The 23,178-nt window shown below is 39.3% G+C and overlaps 1 protein-coding gene across 2 annotated transcripts in view; it reads left to right on the forward strand.

The window, feature by feature from the left end:
• The window catches only part of YLPM1 (YLP motif containing 1), a gene marked incomplete at both ends in the record, with an annotated part of 90,022 nt that extends 67,636 nt beyond the window's left edge, over positions 1-22,386 (forward strand). For both annotated transcript variants that reach the window (XM_080707427.1, XM_080707428.1), the window contains 6 exons: positions 93-176; positions 444-527; positions 4,610-4,690; positions 7,790-7,841; positions 13,069-13,199; positions 22,240-22,386. In XM_080707427.1, the coding sequence (XP_080563553.1) occupies positions 93-176; positions 444-527; positions 4,610-4,690; positions 7,790-7,841; positions 13,069-13,199; positions 22,240-22,386 (579 nt within the window). The remainder of the gene's footprint in view (positions 1-92; positions 177-443; positions 528-4,609; positions 4,691-7,789; positions 7,842-13,068; positions 13,200-22,239) is intronic.
• Positions 22,387-23,178: the final 792 nt, after the last annotated feature.

Consider the following 23,178-nt stretch of genomic DNA (forward strand, 5'->3'; position numbering starts at 1 on the left):
CAGTTGTAAAAGAACTTTAAAGTGCTTCATTTCATGTAAGTTTTATTTATTTATTTATTTATTTTTGCCTAATCCTTATTTATTGTACTTAGGTATATTTGGCTGAAATGAGTGCAGATAACCAGACTTGTGGCAAGAGAAATATTCATGGAAGAAAGCTTAAAGAAATAAATAAGGTGATTTCAGAAACATAGAATGGTAGAGTCCCCTAAATTTTTCCCCCCAATATCAGCACTGTCAACTGGAAGTTCTTATTTATTTTATTTTCTTTCAGAATTTCTTTAGTGTCTCTTTTCCTTTGTATATAAGTGAAAGGGTTGGCCTGACTCTCCCAGGAACAGGCCTGTTATAGTTCATTGTACTAATTAAACTTACCTTGGATGCTTCCATTGTGTCTCTGCGTGGTTTCCAGAGATAACTTGCCCTCCTGAATCTCTCAACAGATGGCTGATCATTGGGAAGCTGCTCCTCGTCACATGATGCGCCTCGACATTCGCTCTTTGCTACAAGATGCAGCTATTGAAGAGGTAAGTATGAGCCTTATGTACCTTTGGCTTGAGCACAGTTTAAAAACTTTTTCTCTCCTTTTTGTCAGCACTGGGAATTAAACCCAGAGGTGTTCAACCACTGAGCTACCCGCACCCCAAACCCTTCTTTTTGGTGTGTGTGATACTAGGGACAGAAACCAGTGTCATTGCACCTCTGGGCTACACCTCCAGCCCTTTCTATGGTTAGTTTTGTAACAGAGTCTCGCTTGGATGCTTCCACGTTTTCTTTTTATTTATTTATTTATTTATTTATTTATTTTTGCAAGTCTAGGAATGGAACCCAGGGACATTCGACCTCTGAGCTACACCCCCTACCCTATTTTTTTTATCTTTTATTTTGAAACAGGATCTAAGTAAATTGCAGAGGGCCTCAGTAAGTAGCTGAGACTGTCCTTGAACCTCAGTCCTCTGGTCTCAGCCTCCTGAATGCTGGGATTACAAGCATGTGTCACCATAAGTTTTATTTTTACTTTTATTTATTTGTTTGTTTGTTTGTTTTGCAGTACTAAGGAATGGCTCAGGGGCATTCTACCTCCAAGCTACACCCCCAGCCCTACTTTTTATTCTTTTTTTTATTTTTTATTTTTATTTTTATTTATTTATATTTTTTGGTGGTACTGGGGGTGGAACCCAGGGGCCTTCTACCTCCGGGCTACACTCCCAAACCTATTTTATATTTTATTTGGAAACAGGGTCTCTTAAGCCCGAGGCTGGCTTCGAACCTGCGCGATCCTCCTGTGTCAGCCTCCCAAGCGTGGGGTTACTAATGTGCGCCACCACGCCCGGCTTCTTTTTTTATTTTTTTTTATTTTTAAACAGGATCTCACTAAGTTGCAGAGGGCCTCACTAAGTAGCTGAGGCTGTCCGCAAAACCATGATCCTCCAGTCTCAGCCTCCTTAATGCTGGGATTACAAGCGTGCGCCACCATGCCCAGCTCTAAGTTTTATTTATTTATTTATTTATTTATTTATTTATTTATTTATTATATTTTTGTGGTACGGGGGATGGAACCCTCACTAAGTAGCTGAGGCTGTCCATGAACCATGATCCTCCAGTCTCCACCTACCAAATGCTAGGATTACAAGTGCGCGCCACCACACCCACCTCCAAGTTTTAGGTTTACATGAGTGTGTCACTTTTTTTTTTTTTTTTTTTTACCTTTTTATTTATGAAAATTTGAAATCTTTGTAATTCCAGTACTTGGGAAGCTGAAACAGCCACGGCTACTTACTGAGGCAATATAGTGAGACCTTGTTTCAAAATAAAGAATAAGCAAGAATGGTGGTGCACGCTTGTAATCCCAGCATTTGGGAGGCTGAGACAGGAGGATTGCACGGGTTCTAAGCCAGTCTCAGCTACATATGCCCTTTGCAACTCAGGGAGACCATATTTCAAAATAAAGAATTTTTTTAAAAGGGCCGGGAGTGTAGTTCAGAGGTAGAATGCCCCTGTGTTCCATTCTCAGTACTGGGAAAAAAAGTGAACTCTACAGAAAAGTTACATGAATAATATAAGAATACTTGTACTCCATGCCTTTCGTTGAAATTCACCAATTTTTGATATTTTGGTACATTGTTCTCTACATAGATATAATTAATATTTTTAAATTTGGCATTATTGTTGTAGAACTATTTAAGAGTTAAATTAAAACTCCATAACCTACCATCCCTAAATACTTCAATAGATATTTCCTAAGAATAAGTTTATTCTTTTATAAAACCAGTCAATCAGCAAATTTAGGAAATTTAGTACTAATAAAGTACTGTATTAAGTAATATAAATTTCCCAGCCAGGTATGGTGGCCCACACCTGTAATCCTAGTACTTGGGACACTGATAAAAGAACAACCACCCGGGCGGGGTGGCACACACTTGTAATCCCAGTATTTGGGAGGCTGAGACAGGAGGATTGTAGGTTTGATGACAGCCACAGCTACTTAGTACACCCTTTGCAACTCAGTGAGACCCTTTTTCAAAATAAAGAATAAAAAATAGGGCTAGGAATGTATCTTGGAGCTAGAATGCCCCTGGGTTCTATCTCCAGTACTGAAAAAGAAAAAAAAGAGAGAGAGAACAACACATTTGTGGCTAGTTTCAGCAACCTCATAAGGTTCATTGCATTTAGTGAGATCCTGTTTAAAAAAGAAAAATAGGACTGCGGGTGTATTTCAAAAGGTAGAATATCCCTGGAGTTTGTTTGTTTGTTTGTTTGTTTGTGATACTGGGGATTGAACCCAGGGGCATTCTAGCTCCTAAACTCTCAGCCCTATTTTATTCTTTATTTTATTTTTTAATTTTTTATTTTTTGGTTATTCTTTATTTTGAAGCAGGGTCTCACTAAATTGCAGAGGGCCTCACAAGTTGCTGAGGCTGGCCACAAATCTGCAATCCTCTTTCCTGTCTCAGCCTCCCAAATACTGGGATTACAAGCATACGCCACCATGCCCAGCACCCCTAGGCTCTTGAAAACATGTTTTAATTGGCTTTTGTGAGACCACTTTTTTTTTTTAATTTCCTTTTATCTTCCTAGCCATCCCTTTTCAGTCTCTTGCTGGCTTCTCTTGCTTCCCAGCTCAATCATCAGCCATATTTTTACTTTCAGATTATAGTTTGAATCTTTCTGATACTATAGATTGCCACTTTCATTCCCTTCCTGGTACCTTAAATTGCCTTTTTGTCCTAAATCATAAAGATAGGAGTGAATTATATCACTGTCTTTGTTGGGGGGGCATACTGGAGATTGAACCCAGGAGTATTCTACCTCGGAGCTACACCTCTAACCCTTTTTAAGTTTTGTTTTGAGACAGGGTCTTACTAAGTTGCTAAGAGTCTCACTAAGTTGCTGAGGCTGACTTGAAACCTGCGATCCTTCTGTCTCAGCATTCTAAATACTGGGATGACAGGCATGCACCACTACACCCAGCTATGTCACTCTTTGAAGAGTAGCTTTTTTTTTTTTTTTTTTTTTTTTTTTTTTCTTGCAGTACTGGAGATTGAACCCAGGGACATTCTGCCTCAGAGTTATACCTCCAGCCCTGTCTATTTATGTATTTGTTTATGTATTTGTTTATTTATTTTTGGTGGTAATGGGGTTCCTGGAAACCCTTCTACCTCCAGGCTACACTCCTAGTCCTATTTTTTTTATATTTTTATTTGGAAACAGGGTTTTCTGAGCCAGTACGGCTGGCTTCGAACATGTGCAGTCCTCCTGTCTCCGCCTCCCGAGTGCTGGGATTATAAGCATGCGCCACCACGCCCAGCCTTTATTCTTCATTTTGAAACAGAGCCTCACAAGTTGCTGAGGCTGGCTGCAAACCTGCAATCCTCCTGTCTCAGCCTCCCAAGTACTGGGATTACAAGTGTGTGCTACCATGCCCAGCAGGAATATCTTCTTTTTCTTTTTTTTTTATGAGTTCTGTTTCTAAATTTAGGGTGTTAAAATTTTACATTGGAGCTATGTATGTTGGTGCATACTTGTAATTCTAGTACTTGGGAGGCTAAGACAAGAAGATCACAGGTTCCTAGCCAGCCTCAGCAACTTAGCAAGGCCCTCTTCAACTTAGTGAGACCCTGTTGAAAAATAAAGAATAAAATAGGGCTGGGGTGTTGCTCAGGGGTAAAATGCCCCTGGGTTCGATCTCCAGTATCACAGAAAGTAAAAAAAATTATATTGGTAGTTGGGTGTGGTGGTGCACTCTTATAATCCCAGCAGTACTTGGGAGACAGAGAGAAGAGGATCACAGGTTCAAGGCCAGCAGTGTGTGGTAACTTACTAAGACCCTTGTCTTAGTAAAATAAATAAAATAGGTAAAAATAAAAATAGGGCTGGTAAAAATAGGGCTTAGTAAAAAATAAAATAGGGCTGGGGGTATAGCTCAGAGGTAGAATGCCCATGGTTCAATTCCCAGTACCACACACATTAAAAAAATATTACATGGTATGAAATAGTGAGTCTGTGCTATCTTGCTCTGGGCAACTCTGCTTATACCAGATCAGTGATTCAATATTTTCCTCAGTGTTAACTTAGTCTTTTTTCTTAAATAATTATTGGCATATTGTAGGTAGAGATGGAAGATTTTGATGCAAATATTGAAGAACAGAAGGATGAAAAGAAAGATGCAGAGGAAGAGGAAAACGAACTGGTAGGAGACAGACCAACCACTTTGAACAAAGTGTCTCTTTACTAGAATTCTTAAGGAGGGTTTATATCCAGATCTTTGGTCAGATTACTACAATTGATATATACTTTTTTATTGGTTAAAGTTTCCATAATCATCTTCAAGGAGACTTTTGGATACTTTTTATTTTTCCTTAGACCAAAAGAACCCTGTGTTGTTAAAAGAAAATTTTATCAGAGTACTAAGAAACTTACCCTTGTACTCACTCATCAATTTGTGGGTGGTTTAGGAGAGTATACTTTTTAGAAAATCAATTACATATGAAAGGGCATTTCTTACATTCCAACAGATAGGTGGTACAGCCTGTTTAACATATGCATTGTCTCTTATTTGTGACAAGATCTCAAAATTGAGTTTTTGTCAACTAAGTCAGAACTTACTGAATGAGAAGGCAGAGGGTTGTCACTGGCTGCTGGATTTGTTCTGCATTTTATCCTGTTCAGTGATGGGAGAAGTTATTGCCTGTGTAGCCAATGGATTGCTTAGGCTGGTTAGAAACGTGATGTGAGTTCAAAGTTGCTGTGTATCCTGTAAATGCTTTCGATCACACCTCTGTAGAGATGTTTGCCTTACCTGTCATTCAAGAAAGTGCGACCTATGGAGTTATGTCGACTTTTCAGTGTTTGCTAATGAAGTACAGAGATTAGCAATGCCTTGGAATAGTGTTACTTTTTAAATCCCAAATATTACTTGTTTTATTTAATATTTCAGCTCTTGCTAAAGTTGCTTCTCATATTCTTCTGAAAATGTACAAATCAAGAACCCTGATTCCTAACCCCTAGAGTATAACAAAATCTCCAAGGAGTGGTCCCATCAAACTCATGTGTGATATAGAGGACTCTTGATAGAAACTGTGTCTATATAGTGATGGTGTCAACCTCTACATTTCTAGATTTTAAATGTGGATTAAAAAATAAGCTTTAAAGTTAATGGCATTTGAGTCTCAGTATGTTTTTTTAAGTCTTTTTTAAAATTAAGTTGTATTTTACATAATCTAAAATGTAGGCAGGAAATTCACCTTACGGTCCATCTCGTTCTGGACTACGGTTAATGACCTCTTTAGCTGCTTTCAGTGTGTATGCTAGAAAATGACCATGTGAGGAGTCTGCAGTGTCGATTGCCTTCTGAAGCTCCACCCTTGTGAAGATTTCACTTCGTAACACCTCATTTGCTTAGGTATAGGTCAAACGTGGACAAGTTAATTGAATGTACAAATTATCTTTTAAAGAAAGACGCATTATTATATTTTCACATTATTATATTTATATGACAAGGAAGCCCTAGAATTCTACCTTGCTGGACTATCTTCTTTTATTTCCAAGTGATCTAGCACTTGACGTACTGGGAAGATGACAGAGTTTTAAGGAAGAACAAGATGGTTCCAGCAGGGTGAAATTAATATACTTGTTTGCTCAACTTTATGTTCTAAACTTCTCTTAACCCATTCAAAGAGCAAAATCCAGATCTTCTACTGTTGAGGTCTGTCCCAAGAGTAAAAGATTCTTGGAGAATATTAACCAAAGGGTTAAGAGCAAGTCTGATGTCATTGAGACCATTTTGACAGAATTTTCAGTAAACTTTGCATTTCACTCTGTACTGAGTCATACAACTGGATGAAATCCAAACATTTCTTTGTTAAGAAAATCCTTTTGGGGGGAATCAATGGCATGATAGTTTGCCTTCTTTAGTGATTCAGTGAACCTAGTAGATAGGATTTAGAGCATATAAATATATTATTCCAGCGATGTTTAAGATTTTCAGATAATTTTTAAGATCTCACTTGTACAATGTCTTCAATACTTAACTTTCAGCACCATCACTTCAGCATAGCTTTGTCACGGTTTGTTCTAAGAATGTATTTAAAAGATGATAAAATTTGTAATCTGAAATGTTACCTAGTAAATTGAAATCAAATTATTAGTTCTGGCTTAAAGAGTAGAAATGTGTACAACCTGTAGGTTTCCTGGAATAATGATGATGCTCAAGTAAACTCTTCATAGAAGCTATTGTCATTATGTCTTCAACATGCTTTCTAGCTGTGTGTCAGTGTGGTCTGCGAACACCAATATTCTAAACAGTAGAGTATAATAATTCATTAAAGGATATACTGACACCTCTGATGGAGCTGTTGTTTTCTAGGTTCTAATGTTAAATTTCTGTGTGTTAGATTCTCGGAAAATAGAGTCCACATGAAGGAAAAGGGGAATCATGATAAATCACATGGAAAAAGCATACACTTGCTAGGTGAATAAACGGAAGGCATGGCTACCATAGTTCAGTAGTTGCACTGGTAAACTGGAAAATGCTTTGGGAGTTTGTTTAACACAAACCATTCAGTTATCTCATAATATCTAAGATGGAAGCTGCCTGTGGAGATTTCTGGTTTCTCATATAATAAGAAAATGTAATTTTAAAAGACATCAGAAATAATAATCTAATTTCAAACAGATAAAAGAAAAATGATCTGAAATTTATTCAATAAAATTAGTCTTTGTAAGATTTAACTGGTACATGGATTAAGTCATTTTAAAGTGAGTTTGAACTTCATAATTGGGTAGTTGGGTTCAGTGATACCAGTCCTCCTCCTTTCTTTCAATACTTAAAATGACACTGGAATATCAAGTAACTGTCTTGAAGAACACATTTTGGACCTCATAGCTACAATCACTTAGGAATAATAGCATTTGTATTTAGAAAATAACCTAGCTAGTATTATCAATTCTCTGATCTCTGAATGAGACTAATATTGGCATAGTAACTGTCTATTCTTATCATGATTGCTATACAGCTGTTGTTCAGACTACAGTTGTGAGTCCTGAACTGTAGCTGCCTCCAAGCGCCTTCTGTCCTGAAGTGGTTATTCTGAAATCTATGTAGTGAAGTTTGGCAAAGTTGGTTATTTAGTTTCTCCAAAGATAATGAGATTGTGTTTTCCATAAGGCTATATTTATAACGAGTGGGAACTGAATCCATTCCCAGTTTTAATGCTTTTCCAGTTCAAAAGTGTTATGCATGTATGTGTCTCTTTCTAACCCTTCGAGCTTCTCTCTGTGTACGATTTAGGGTTACATTCCGAAAAGCAAATGGGAGATGGACACTTCTGAGGCAAAGCTAGGTGGGTATTTCCTTTTTCCTGTTTTTATATGTGATACCTGGTGGTACTGGTCATAGAACTTTCTACTGTAAGAAGAACAAATTTCCCAAAACTTCTGCTCAACCAAGATTTTGGCCTACCTCACATTTTCCTGTCTGTTATATCTTGTGACAGGGTGAATAGTACTTTAAAAGAATTGTTCTCTCTCAATATGTATCCCTTAAAATTTTCAGAGTAAATGGAAATTCTCATACATTTAGTTAACAAAATACTGTCACTTTTACTACTCATTTTTATAATAATCAGAAATAATGGTGCTGATGACATGTTTTAAGAATTTTTAATTGTAGTTCACAGTTGAACCTGCTTATAAATACTTTGGATAATGATAATAGTAACAATAAAATTAAATTGATTAAAAGGCAAATATTTTTTCTTGTGTAATAATGGAGTTTCTTGATAGAAGTAGATATATAAATCAGATTTTTAAAGAGGTTACTTCATGAGATTCCATTTAAAATTTTCTTCAAATTGTCTTTAGTGCTAGATTATAAGGTAAACCTAAAATGATTGCTTAAATCAAACTTTAGAGTTGCTTAATGTGAAGTTTTCCATCAAACAAACAAAAGTTGTACAATCAAATAGATTTCTCCAGTATTTCATGGTGATATTCTAAAATGGTCTTCATTTTTTTTACTTTAGTTAAAGAGAATAGAGTAACATACTGATTAACATGTATCAATAAAAATCTAAGAGAAGGTACTAGGGACCTTTTGATATACAAAGGCCTTACTGATGTATGAAGCATGACTGTCAACCTCTGTATTTCTCCTCTTGGTATTATGCTGTTAGTCCAGGGCTGAAGAAACCATCTTATTTCATAGAACAAATTTAGTCTTTTGTCTGCTTTATTCTTTAGGACACATTGTATATTTCTGACACCAAAGGGGAGGATGTTTTACACATAGTTGCATAGGCTACACCTTTCATTTTGCCCTACTGCTTATGCTAGTAGTTGATGTTGACCAGGTTCTATACAAAAATATGGTTAAGCAAACTATAATATTACTTTTATTATTGGGATAGGTTCTTTGTTGTAAAGACTATAAACTTTTTTTTTAGTGTATACCAAGTGAAAATTATATGTGATTTATTGACATTCTTTTTCTACTACTTCTACTATGATCTTCCCCTTTATGAGAAATCACTAGCTCCCTACTTTCTTAGACCTGAAGCATTTATGTGTTTAAATTATATTAAATATGTAGGAGAGTAATAGTCACAATTACTTTTTAAAATAATAATGCTTTAGTTCTACTTATTTTGACATTAACTCTGAAGTTCTGTACTTCTTAAATAACCTGTAAGACTCTAAAGTCATTTCTTCTCATCCTCTAAATAGAGATTATGTTTGGGGGCAAAGAGAGACCATAAGTAGAAATAAACAAGGCAGTTGTAAAAGTAATAAATACTTTAGCCAAGCAAATATTCTTCAGAGGTATTATGTAATATATGATCTGAATAATGCTCTTTTAAACTGGAGTCAGACCATTTTCTACTTTCCTTTCGATTTTTTTTTTTTTTTTTTTTTTTTTTTTTTGGTGGTACTGGGGTTTCTGGAAGCCCTTCTACCTCCGGACCTATTTATATTTTTGAAACAGGGTCTCTTACGCCAGCACGGCTGGCTTCGAACCTGCACAATCCTCCTGTCTCCACCTCCCAAGCGCGGGGATTACAAGCGTGCGCCACCACGCCCGGCTCCTTTCGAATTTTTAAGGAGAAAAGAAAATGGAATTTACTTATGTTTTTTTTTTTCAAGAAAATATGATATTAATATTGGTATTAGTTTATGGGACTATCTGGCTTGTGTACCATTTGTCTCTCAGAAAGTATATCTTACATAGATAAAGATAATATAAGCCAGGCATGGTGGCACACACATGTAATCCCAGTACTTGGGAGGGACTAAGATAGAAGGGTTGCAGGTTTGATGTTGGCCTCAGTAACCTAGTGAGGCCCTCAGCAACTTAGCAAAACCTTGTTTCAAAATAAAAAATAAAGAGGGCTGGGGGTGTGGCTCAGAGGTAGAATACCCTAGCTTCAATTCTCAATACAAAAGGGGGGGAAAAATGAATTGCAGAGTGGATTTCAATTAAAGACAGTGAAAATCTGATAGTGAATACAGAAAATAAATTGTAACATGTTTACAGTTGGTTGTTTGGCTTGCTTTTAATAGAAGTGACAATCATGTTTTATTTAAGGAGTTGCCTCTTGCACTGCTGTATTATCTTGATGCTAATGTCCTGTGGAGGAAGGCAACGTGTATGCTCTCTTGAAAGGGCTTGCTTCTTTGATATTGGTCCATTGAACCAATTGAGAAGAAGTTTCTCATCCAATTCCTGAGGATCTTCATCTGAGGTTGAACCTGTTTCTGTTGCCTTCCTTATCATAACAAAGCAGTATGTTTAACAGGTACAATATATTTTTCTAAGTACTCTGCCAACATTCTTAAGTTACTCTTGGTAATATGATAATGCTGAGTGGAGACATACTAAACTTTATTAGTGTCACACATTGAGCCAAAAGAATAGGTGAATCTGGAACTGAGGAATTTTGAATCACAAATGAGTGTGCCATTAAGAGACTTAACCTATAATCTTTCAAGCGTCTGGTTAGATCTGATTGCAGATTCTTGATCTGTGCTCAATATACAGTTCAGCCTATGACATAGTGTTCAACTGAAAATCACTTTAAGACAGTTTAGAACAGGCCTGAGCTACATCTGACATGGGTGTCATGGGGTTGTCATGTTGAAGGCTGCCTCTGGCCCGCTGTAGTGACACCTGGATGCTCCTCCCCACTGGGCCATGGGTAGCCTAATGCAAGGTGACATTCCAGTGATGGGATTCTAGTTTCTCAGATTGTAAGAACTAGAATGTTTGAATATTTTCTTCCTTGGATTTCTCCATATAAAGTGCTTTTGCTTTTCTCATCTTGGTATCATTTGTGTGTACTTAGGAGTTGTGTGTGGGCCTTCTGCACAGCAGACTCATCTCTTCACCATTGGAATGTAATTATTTGCATAGACACATAGCCCTTGTATGTTCACCTTGATCAGGTTTTCAGAAATGCCATTTGCATATAGGAGAAACATAGACGTATCTAAAGAGTTTTTCTGTTAAACTGTGATCATATATACTGTTTCAAAGATGTGTTAAAATTCTGAGACTTGCCAAGTTGGACTTAAAACTTCATCTTCATCTTAAAACTGTCTTTTAAAACTCAGACCTCTGAAAATTGTTAGTGTGAGTGTATTGAACACCAAACTTTCTTCTATAATTAAGACCCCAGATTTCTCTTCCCTTGCCTTATTATCATCCATCTGTGTGGTTGGATTTCCAGTGTGCCATGTGGAAGAGGTGTGAGCCTTTCTTCATCTCCAAGAAGGAAACTTTAAACATGTTTGCGCAATAAATTTCAGATTAAACATTTTAAACAAGGATGTTCAGACTAGGAATGCCTACTTTCTGGACTTCCATGTTACAAACATAGAACACATGGTCAGTAACTCCTGTCGTGTACCCAGTGTACGAGGAGAAATTTTCGCAGTTTTCACTGCCCTTCTGCATTGCTGCCTCACCATTCTCTATCCTTGGAATTGAAATGTGAATTTTTTCTTTTGAAGTATGTTAATGTCAATGTTGATTCTATTAAGTTTCAAAATCCATTGAGGTTTATTGAATACGCATGCTGGAGCTTCCTATTCTTCTGGTAACAACTGTACACTGTTGAACTGATTAGTTTTATGGCTATAGGACCTCATTGGTTTTCTAATATTGTATCCTGTGTCCCTGTGGAATCAAAGGGTCACTTCTTTAAGACCATGTATAAAATATGGCTTGGAGATAGAGCCATTTGGTACAGCGTCTGATTTACAGAGGAAATGAAAGCCTGGTTCTACAGAATCATTCATGTGAAAATTTTGCCAAAGCAAGATGATAAATTTTTCTTGAGTTTGTAAAGTATTGTCATTTGCCTTATTGAGTTTTCAGTGAAAATTGCTTTTGTGGGGGGGTCTTAGAACTAAAAGCTTTGCTAATTACTCAAGATTGCTCTGGTTTTAAGCTTGTACAGTTGTGTGTGGGGGTTTGTATATTCGAAAGCACCCTCTGTCTTGCCTCTGCTTCCATTGCACATTTCTTTTCATATCAAGTTTTCTCCAGCTTGGTGCCTTAAAGATTTCTACTATATACACTCTGCATCCTTTAAGGAGTTCAGTGAAGCATGGTTACTGTGTTTCTGAAATTCTTTGCCTTTTTGTTATTGGCCTGCTTTAATAATAGTGTGTTTATATAACTTTAGATGATTCAAAAATTTAGTGCTTCATTGTAGCTAAAAATGTGTATAAGTTATAATATTCCACATGTAGTATTCAAAGTCAATATTAACAACCAATAAAGAAGACACAGTACATGTCCATTGTGTGTTCTTCCTTAATAACCTAACCTCATATCTCATAACTTCTGAATGTGGAATCCCTGTTCATTTAATTGATTATAGTTGTGAGCTCTTGGGAAGCCTCGCCCTCTCAAATTCAGTGTTCAGAAATATCAGATCTGGTTACATTTAACTAACATTTAACCTCAGAGTGGTGAACAGCGCTTGATGGTATATCCTAAGAAAGTGACAGTCTCATACAGTCATCTTATTCATAAACATTAACTCGTGGTTAATACTCTCACAGCCGTCAAAACCCTAAGAATCTGAAATCTTAAATATTAGCTCGGCTCATTGAGTTCTTGGTAGTACCTGCTTTTCATATGACAGTATCACACATTATTGCAGATCAAATGAGTAGTGTTGATAATTGTGTTTAAAAAAAAAGAAGAATGGGAGTAATTGTCTTTAGAAAACCCAACTTTTCATTTTCCTTCATACATGAGAGCTAAAATGTGATTTTGGGGAGGGTAGTAGATCAGCAGACGAGAAGACAAGTGCCTTTCCTAGCTTTGCCTATATTTATTATTTAAACCAACATTGTAATGCAATAGCTCCCGTACACGCACCAGACAGACCGTGGAAGTTACACAGAACTCAGCCACGATGATAGTGTGGATCTGCAAGTGATGCTGCACTCAGAAATGTGGATGTGCCCTCTGAAAGTATCCAGACCTCTTCTCCTTTGTTTGTGTGTTGTGTGCAAATACACACTCTTCTTTAATGCTCTGGCTCTGTGTTTGTCCTTCAGACAAGTTGGATGGCTTGAGGACTGGCACTAAAAGGAAACGTGACTGGGAGGCGATTGCCAGCAGAATGGAGGATTATCTTCAGCTTCCCGATGACTATGAAACTCGTGCTTCTGAGCCTGGGAAGAAGAGGGTAAGAGAATTACCAACAGATAAAGGGCCCAATAAAGCATCTGGGTATAGAAAGGTCTATAGGAAAATAGTTATATGAATGCTAAGTTTTAAGACCAATTTAGTTTATACTACATCATATTACATATTCAAAAAAGGACTCAAACCTTATAAAGTTGAGATGAAAACGTACAAGTAATTTAAAACATGGAAGAAAGGCCGGGCGTGGTGGCGCACGCTTGTAATCCCCGCGCTTGGGAGGCAGAGACAGGAGGATCGCGCAGGTTCAGAGCCAGCCGCGCGCGCTGGTTTAGGAGACCCTGTTTCCAAATAAAAATGTAAAGATAGGTCTGGGAGTGTAGCCCGGAGGTGGTAGGGCTTCCAGGAACCCCAGTACCACCAAAAAAAAAAAAAAAAAAAAAGGAAGAAAGAACCTCACATGGTTAGTGTGTGGTCAACTTTAAAGGAATTAGTGATAATCATTTGTATCATTTTGTCATGGGGTAAAAGTCAGGTACAGAGTGGGGTGCTGAGAATCTGGGACTCGTGTATATGGAGTATCCAATGGTAGATGGAATTAAGTGTGACTCCTAGGGGTTCTGGTGATGAACAGTTTATGAATGTGGTATCATTTATCAAGAGAGAGACATCTGGAGGAGTTGTAAGCTTTAGTGAAGTACCAGTGAAGTTAGAAATTTACATGAAGGCCAAATGGGGTAGCATGTAACTACATGGAAGGCTGAGGCAGGATAATCACTTGAGCCCAGAAATTTGAGGCAAGCTTTACTATTCATTATTTACCTATTCCCTTACTGATAGATGCCTATGCTATTTCCACTTTGTTAATACAGTGATTTCCTGTGGTGAAAGTCACAGTGCCTATGTCTAAGGTGTCTGTGCAAATATTATAGCTGCAAGGTTATGGAATATGATTTATTATTCTGTCAGATATTATTATAAAATTATTTACCAAAAAGAGTACAGCTACTTACTTACCCACATGTAAGTAAATGCTTTTTTTCCCCCACACTAATTCCCACAGTGCTATTATCAAACTTTTTTTGTCTTTTTTTTTTTCCCCCGATATTGGGAATTGAACCCAGGGGCATTCTACCACTGAGCTACACCCTCAGCTATATTTTTTATTCTGTATTTTGAAACAGGGTCTCACTAAGTTGCAGAGGGCTTCACTAAGTAGCTGAGGCTGGCCTTGAACCTGGGATCCTTTTATCTCAGCCTCCCAAGTACTGGGATTATTATCAAATATTTTAAAAGTCCAATAGATAGGGGGAAAAAATCTCATTTAAAATTTCTTTAGCCGGGCGTGGTGGCGCACGCTTGTAATCCTAATATTCGGGAGGCTGAGACTGAAGGATCGCTGTTTGTGGACAGCCTAAGTTACTTAGTGAGACCCTGTTTCCAGATAAAATATAAAAAATAGGTCCAGGAGTATAGCCCAGAGGTAGAAGGCCCCTGGGTTCCATCCCCAGTACCAAAAAGAAAAGAAATGAGATTATAAACCAGGTGTAGTGGCACATGCTTGTAATCCCAGTATTTAAGAGGCTGAAACAGGAAGATTGTGCAGGTTCCAAGCCAGCCTCAGCTACATAGTGAAGCTCTCAGCAACTTAGACCCTGTTTCCAGATAAAATATAAAAAATAGGTCTAGGAGTGCATCCCCGAGGTAGAAGGCCCCTAGGTTCCATCCCCAGTACCAAAAAAAAAAAAAAAAAGAAAAGAAAAAGAAAAGGAAAGAAAGAAAGGAAGGAAGGAAGGAAAAGAAAAGGAAGGAAGGAAGAAAAGATTGGATTGTAAACCGGGTGTGGTGGTGCACACTTGTAATCCCAGCATTTGGGAGGCTGGGACAGGAAGATCCAGGTTCACAGGCAGCCTCAGCTTCTTAGTGAGGCCCTTTGCAACTCAATGAGACCCTGTTTCAAAAAACAGGGCTGGGGCTATAGCTCAGAGGTAAATGCCCCTGGGTTCCATCCCTGGTACTACCAAAAAAAAAGTTTTCTCTATTTTTTACTCAGTTAATGTTCCTGCTTTTAGTAAGGAGTATATATGAGTCCATGTGGCTCACCTGGATGGTCAAAGAAACATGAGGGGTACACATCCTACTTCTTCAAGGGTCCTCTTTAACTCTCCTCGCCTGCCTCTCCTTCCTTCCTTCCTTCCTTCCTTCCTTCCTTCCTTCCTTCCTTTATACTGAGGATTGAACCAAGAGGCATTCTACCTCTGAGATACACCTTCATCCCTATTTTAAAGCATGTTCTCACTGAGTTGCAGAGGACCTCACTAAGTTGTTGAAGCTGGCTGTGAACCTGCAATCCTCTTGTCTCAGCCTTGGAAGTACTGGAATTACAAGTGTGTGCCACCTGATTCTGCCTCATTTCTTGATTTTTTTTTCTTTTTTTTCCCCCCCTTGGGGAAATATCAACTATTTATTTTTTTATTATTTTTTTATTTATTTATTTTGCGGGTCTGGAGATGGAACCCAGGGGCATTTGACCTCTGAGTTACACCCCCTGCCCAATTTTTTTATTCTTTATTTTGAAACAGGGTCTCACTAAGTTGCAGAGGGCCTCACTAAGTAGCTGAGGCTGTCCGCGAACCGCTATCTTCCAGTCTCAGCCTCCCAAATGCTGGGATTACAAGCGTGCGCCACCACGCCCGGCTTTTTATTTATTTTTTTAAACAAATTTTTTATTGAACATAAATGGTATACATTCAAACTATATTTGGTGCCCCCCCGCCCCCATTTTCCGATTTTTAAATTTTTTTTTTAACTCTCAAACTACTTTCCAAAATCAACAATAGAGCCCAAGGAGATCAGTGGGAACAAAGAACAAAGGATTCATTATTCATTCCCTTCTTGGGGTCTACTGGTTTCTATAATTTAGCTTTTTACAAATACCAGCTGCTTCCTAGGATTAACATCCACTATAACAAAAAGGTGGTTCTGAGCTAGGTGTGGTGGCCAGCGTTTGTCATCCCAGTTACTTGGGAGGCTGAGACAAGGGATTGCTGGCCTTATTGCCACCTCAGCAAATCACTGAGGCCTTCCACAACTTAGTGCGACCCTGTTTCAAAATAGAAAAATAAAATAGGACTGGAGGTGTAGATCAGAGTTAAAATGTTCCTGGGTTCCATATGCATACATGCACGCGCGCGCGCTGGCGCGCGCGCGCGCGCGCACACACACACACACACACACACACACACACACTTCTGTAAAGTTGATCATATTATATTTTATTTATTTATTTATTTTTGGTGGCACTGGGTATTGAACCCAGGGGCATTTTACTTCCAGGCTACACCCCAGCCCTGTTTTACTTTTTATTTTGAAACAGGGTCTTACTAAGTTGCAGAGGACCTCAATAAGTTTCGAGGCTGGCCATGAACCTGTGATCCTCCTGTCTCAGCTTCTCAGGAACTGGGATTACAATCCATTCATGGATTACACTACCATGAATGACTCATAGTAAAAATTTACCTAAATGGGAGCTGAGCATGGTGGCACACACTTGTAATCCCAGCATTTGGGAGAATGAGACAGGAGGATAATGTGAGGCTTAGTGAGGCCCTTTTCAACTCAGTGAGACTGTTTCAAAATGAAGAATAAAAAAAATAGGGCTAGGGGTGTGGCTCAGAGGTAGAATGCCCCTGGGTTCCATCCCCAGTACTGCAAAAAAATTAAATTAAATAAGGAAGGAAGGAAGGAAGTTAGTTTATCTAAATGAATAAATTTTGCCGGGCGTGGTGGAGCACGCTTGTAATCCCCGCGCTTGGGAGGTGGAGACAGGAGGATCACACAGGTTCAAAGACAGCCGTGCTGGCTTAAGAGACCCTGTTTCCAAAAATAAAAAAGTATAAAAAATAGGTCTGGGAGTGTAGCCCAGAGGTAGAAGGGCTTCCAGGAACCCCAGTACCACCAAAAAATAAAAATAAAATTTATTTTAAAAAGTTTCACTCGCTTAGTTGGGTATGAAATTGCAGCTTGTGTAGACTTTAATTTTCCATAGATGATTCCATGGAAGATGAACATTTTTCATGTTTGCTAAATGCAAATTGCATATTTTTATGTTTTTAAAATAGTAATAGATGAAATATACGTACCTCAAGCCTTTAAGTGTTAATCATGATTTTTCTGTATTATAACAAAAAATTTTTACAGTGTAGTGGGGGGGCATGACAACAAATGTGTTGTAAATCTCAAAGTACCTTCAGGAAAATTAGGAGGGACACTGACTGTCAAAAAGCCATTTCTGGCTGAGTATGATAGCACATGTCTATTAATCCAGCTACTTGGGAGGCCAAGACAGAAGGATCATGAGTTTTAAGTCTATCTTTAGCAACATTGCAAAACCCCATCTCAAAACACAGTAAAAATCAGCCAGGCATGGTGACACACACTTGTAATCCCAGTACTTGGATGGGAGACTGAAACAGGAGGATTGAAGTTTGAGTACAGCCTCAGCAAGTAACGAGACTTTCATCAACCTAGCAAGACCCTTTTTCCAGATAAGAAATAAAATTTGGGCTGGGTGTGTAGCTCAGAGGTAGAATGCCTCTGGGTTTAATCCTCAATACTACCCAAAAAAAAAAAAAAAAAACCAATAAAAAGAAAAAGAACCCAATTCTGGCTGGAAATTATTACTCTGCTACTTTTATTTTTAGTGTTTTGATAATTATTCATTCTACAAGTTGAATAACTATGTATAAGGTCATAAATGAGTCCTGGTAAGGGGCTGACCTTTGGTGGAAGAGTCCAATGATAAATTTTAATATAGCATCAATATGTAGCAGAAATGTGAATAAAATATGGTAGTTTCCAATATATTTTAATTCCATCTTTAAAAATCTTATTTCTTGAGCCAGGCATGGTGGCACACACTTGTAATCCCAGTATTTGGGAGTTTGAGATAGGAGGATTGAGGTGGTAAAGCTCTCTGCAACTTAAGTGAGACCCTGCTTCAAAATAAAGAATAAAAATAGGGCTGGGAGTTAGCCCAGAGGTAGAAATGCCCCAGTATTAAAAAAAAAAAAAAAAATTTAACCATTTATACTACATTATAATATTAATTTAAAAAGTAACTACATGACGGACGTGGTGGCGCACGCTTGTAATCCCCACGCTTGGGAGGCAGAGACAGGAGGATCGTGCAGGTTCGAAGCCAGTGCTCTGGCTTAAGAGACCCTGTTTCCAAAAATAAAAAAGTATAAAATAGGTCTTGGAGTGTAGCCCGGAGGTAGAAGGACTTCCAGGAACCCTAGTACCACCAAATACACACACACACACACACACACACACACACACACACACACACACACGTAACTACATAAATTTTCTTCTCATATTCTTCATTTTATCTAGATTTTTATTTTTTTATTTATTTTGTGTTACTGGAGGTCGAGCCCAGGGGCATTTCACCTCCGAGGTACTCCACAGGGTCTCACTAGGTTGCTGAGGTATTTTTATTTTTATTTTTATTTTTTTTTGCGGCTCTGGGAATGGAACCCAGGGGCATTCAACCTCCAAGCTACACCTACTGCCCTATTTTTTAATATATTCTTTGTTTTGAAATTGGGTCTCACCGAGTTGCAAAGAGCCTTACTAAGTAGCTGAGGCTGTCGGCGAACCGTGATCCTCCGGTCTCAGCCCCCCAAATGCTGGGATTACAAGCATGCGCCACCACGCCCTGCTCAACTGAGGTGTTTTTAAACCTGCCATCTTCCTGTCTTGCCTCCCAAGTACTAGGATTAAGCCTTGTGCTGCCACACCCAACTTATTTTATCTACCTTTTCTTTGTTCACTGGTAATTATCCATCCTTCATGCCACTTAACACAGTCAATTTTCAATAAAATGTGTATCTTTGATCCCAGGTGGTACTAAGATTCTGTATGAATTCATCAAACAAATACTTTTTTTTTTTTTTTTTTTTTTTTGGTGGTACTGGGGTTCCTGGAAGCCCTTCTATCTCCGGACTACACTCCCAGACCTATTTTTACATTTTTATTTGGAAACAGGGTCTCCTAAGCCAGCGCGCGCGGCTGGCTTCGAACCTGCGCGATCCTCCTGTCTCTGCCTCCCAAGCGCGGGGATTACAAGCGTGCGCCACCACGCCCGGCAAAAACAAATACTTTTTGAAGTGTAGAATACCCAGAGATCTTTGTATACATAGAGCCACATTATTAGGCTTCTTACTAAAGCCCATGAAGGATATTGAGCTGTAGATTTTGTTGGTGGTGGTAGTGGGTTGTTGTTTGTTTCTTTTGCAGTACCGGGGATGGAACCCAGGGGCATTGTACCTCCGAGCTACACCCCCGGCCCTATTTTTTAGTCTTTTTATATTTTGAAACAGGGTCAGTCGCAAAGGGCTTCTCTAAGGAGCTGAGGCTGTCTGCAAACCATGATCCTCTGGTCTCCACCTCCCAAATGCCGGGATTACAAGCGTGCGCCACCACATCCGGCGAGCTACAGGTTTTTTACCCACTAAAAAATCTACCTTTTTTTTTTTTGGTACTGGGGTTCCTGGAAGCCCTTCTATCTCCGGGCTACACTCCCAGACCTATCTTTACATTTTTATTTGAAAACAGGGTCTCCTAAGCCAGCGCGCGCGGCTGGCTTCGAACCTGCGCGATCCTCCTGTCTCTGCCTCCCAAGCGCGGGGATTACAAGTGTGCGCCACCACGCCCGGCTAAAAAATCTACTTTAAGCCAGGTGTGGTGGCACTGCTTGTAATCCCCGCACTTGGGAGGCGGAGACAGGAGGATCACACAGGTTCAAAGACAGCCGTGCTGGCTTAAGAGACCCTGTTTCCAAATAAAAATATAAAGCCGGGCGTGGTGGCGCACGCTTGTAATCCCAGCATTCAGGAGGCTGAGACCAGAGGATCGCAGTTCGTGGACAGCCTCAGCTATTAAGCGAGGCCCTCTCAATAGGTCTGGGAGTGTAGCCCGGAGGTAGAAGGGTTTACAGGAACCCCAGTACCACCAAAAAGAGAAAAACAAAGAGTCAGGTGAGCCAGGCATGGTGGCACAGGCTTATAATTCCAGCATTTGGGAGGCTGAGACAGGAGGATCTTAGTTCATGGACAGCCTCAGCTACTTAGTGAGGCCCTTTGCACTCACTGAGACCCGGTTTCAAAATAAAGAATAAAAAATAGGGCTGGGGATGTCACTCGAGGGTAGAATGCCCCTAGGTTCCATTCTCAGTGTAGCAAAAAAGAAAGAAGGAAAGAAGAGTCAGGTATTACCTATCAATCTTTCTACCAGCACTGTCACTGCATATCTTCCTTTTATTAAATGGTTGCTTTTAAGCCTGGTGGGTGGCACACACTTGTAATCACAACATTTGGGAGGCTGAGATAGGAGGATTGCAGTTCAGACAGCCTCAGCTACTTAGTGAGGCCCTTTTGCAATTCAGTGAGACCCTGTTTCAAAATAAAGAATAAAAAATAGGGCTGGGGGTATATAGCTCAGAGGTAGAATGCTCCTGAGTTCTATCCTTGGTACCTCAAAAAGAAAAAGAAAAATGGTTTCTTTTAGAAGCATAGTCATTTCATTACCAGTCCAGCAAATGGTGAAATGCAAGTTCAGTGTGCCTAAGTGCAATGATGTGCGTCTCGGTTCAGTGTATAGAATTTTGATGCCCTGGTTCCATCTCTTTGGCATAGAAAATAAATCACAAGCAGTATGTAAAATACAGTCTCTGTAGTCTTTGGTATTGTGCATTGCAAGCAATAGGGTCAACCTTTGAACTTTTACAGAATATAACCTATCTGTATATATTTGTAAACTTACTAATTAAGAGGTTGTTTTTATTTTTGTTTTTCAGTACTGGGGATTAAACCCAGGGGTATTCTACCTCTGAGCTACACTCCCCTCTATTTTTTTTTTCTTTAGTACTGGGGATTGAACCCACCAACATTCCACCTCCAAACTATATGCCCAGCCAACCCAACCTCTTTTTTTGGTGGTGCAAAGCAGGGAAGGATGACTAGAGTTATGCCAGGTGGACAGATTAGGGGAAATAACTTTACAGGAGGACTACATGTGGTTGCAGAGATATGAGATGGTCTAATGTGCTCTAATAGCTAGAAACAAATCTGTGCTGTTTGTACAAAATTCTCTGGTACTGGCTAGAGGTGCCCTAGAATAGCCAGGGGCCTGATCAAGTGGGACCTCTTGCTTGGACTTTATCTTGTAGGTAGGGAACAAGTTTGAAGAAGGTAAGATTCGTGACTACATATTTTAGGAATATCACTATGGTTAGGATTGATCAGAGGGTGTGAGTAGAGACAGGAAGATCCAAGTGGAGATTAGTGCTTTACTTCAGGTAAAAAACAACATGAGGCCGGGCATGGTGGTGCACGCTTGTAATCCTCAGGAGGATCGCACAGGTTGGAAGCCAGCTGTGCTGGCTTAAGAGACTGTTTCCAAATAAAAAAATATAAAGTAGGTCTGGGAGTGTAGCCCAGAGGTAGAAGGGTTTCCAGGAACCCCAGTACCACACACATACAAAAAAAAAATCCCACCAACAACATGAGGAGCCGGGGCGTGGTGGTGCACCCTTGTAATCCCAGCGCTTGTGAGGCTGAGACAGGAGGATCGCACAGGTTCAAAGCCAGCGTCAGCTATTTAGTGAGGCTCTCAGCAACTTAGTGAGACCCTGTTTCCAAATAAAATATAAAATAGAGAGTGTAGCCCAGAGGGCCCCTGGGTTCCACCCCTAGTACCACCAAAAAATTAAAAAAATCAAAACCAACATGAGACCTGTAAGTTAAAAGAAAGTGACAAAGGAGCTGGAGAGGGCAGAGCTGAGTGGGAAGCGGAACTGATCGGGTACTAGCATGGTTAGGACAGGGGACCGACCAGAGTGTTCTCTCTGTGACTTAAGATATATGGCTTTCTCTGGTTCTTTTGGGCTAATTTTTACTGTTTCTACCCTTTTAGTTTCAAATCTCTTTTTCTGCCCCTTCAACTACCCAGAGAGGGAGGGAGACCTTTGCATATCTTTTTCTCGGTAGCCCAGCCTAATGCTGTGTTCTCTTTAGGTAAGATGGGCAGACCTGGAAGAAAAGAAGGACGCAGATAGGAAAAGGGCCATAGGTTTTGTGGTCGGACAGACAGATTGGGAGAAGATCACAGATGAAAGTGGTCACCTGGCTGAAAAAGCCCTCAATCGAACCAAATATATATGAGACTTAGTTTTTGAATGGAGCCATTATTCCTCTAAGGTAAGAGTACCCTGTCACAAACATCTTACTGTGTGGTTGCTTCGAAGGGTCTAAGATAAAGAAGACAGCATGCATTGCTAAAAATACTCTGTTGTTCTGAAAGAGTAAGTATGTGCCATTTGCTCACATTTACAAAATAGAGTATTTAAAAAGAAAGCAATTTTCTTTAACCTGGCTCACTTTGAAAATATAAGAGTTGAGAAAAGCTTGAATTTTGTGGACTTGGGAAGGAGTCCCTGTCATGACACTGAGACCTGCTGGACACTGCCTGCTTTTCCCCGGCATGACAGTCTGTTCTCTTCTTTCCAGGTGGTTCCTTTGAGGTGATCTGAAGCCAAGGCCTCACGGAGCTTCTTTGTGTGTCACCTTGCTTCCACGTTTGTTTTTGTTTTGTTTCTACTGCTTTAGTTTTTAAAGTTCTCCAGTGTCCCCAAGAGGTATTAGAATCTTGCTGTACCCAAGCAAGACATTAAATTTTCTTTTTAACTATTTTGGGGAGGGAGGGAGTGATAGCTTAACTGCTGAAGCCAGGCGGGGGTCCACTGGAGGATTCCGAGAGAATATTTCCTCCACTGTACAATATCACAGACTATCTCTATCATCATTGCTTTGTGGCTGTTTTTGTTTTTATACTATATGTAACTGGTAGCTGATTGTACTAGGATTAAAAACAATAAACTTTCATGATAAAGCCAATGAGATTCATGGGGTATATAGCATGGGCCCTTTTGTTTTCTTAATGTTACTTTGATTTTT

Source organism: Muscardinus avellanarius, assembly GCF_963383645.1.
Source record: "Muscardinus avellanarius genome assembly, chromosome: 12".
NCBI classification, from domain to species: domain Eukaryota; kingdom Metazoa; phylum Chordata; class Mammalia; order Rodentia; family Gliridae; genus Muscardinus; species Muscardinus avellanarius.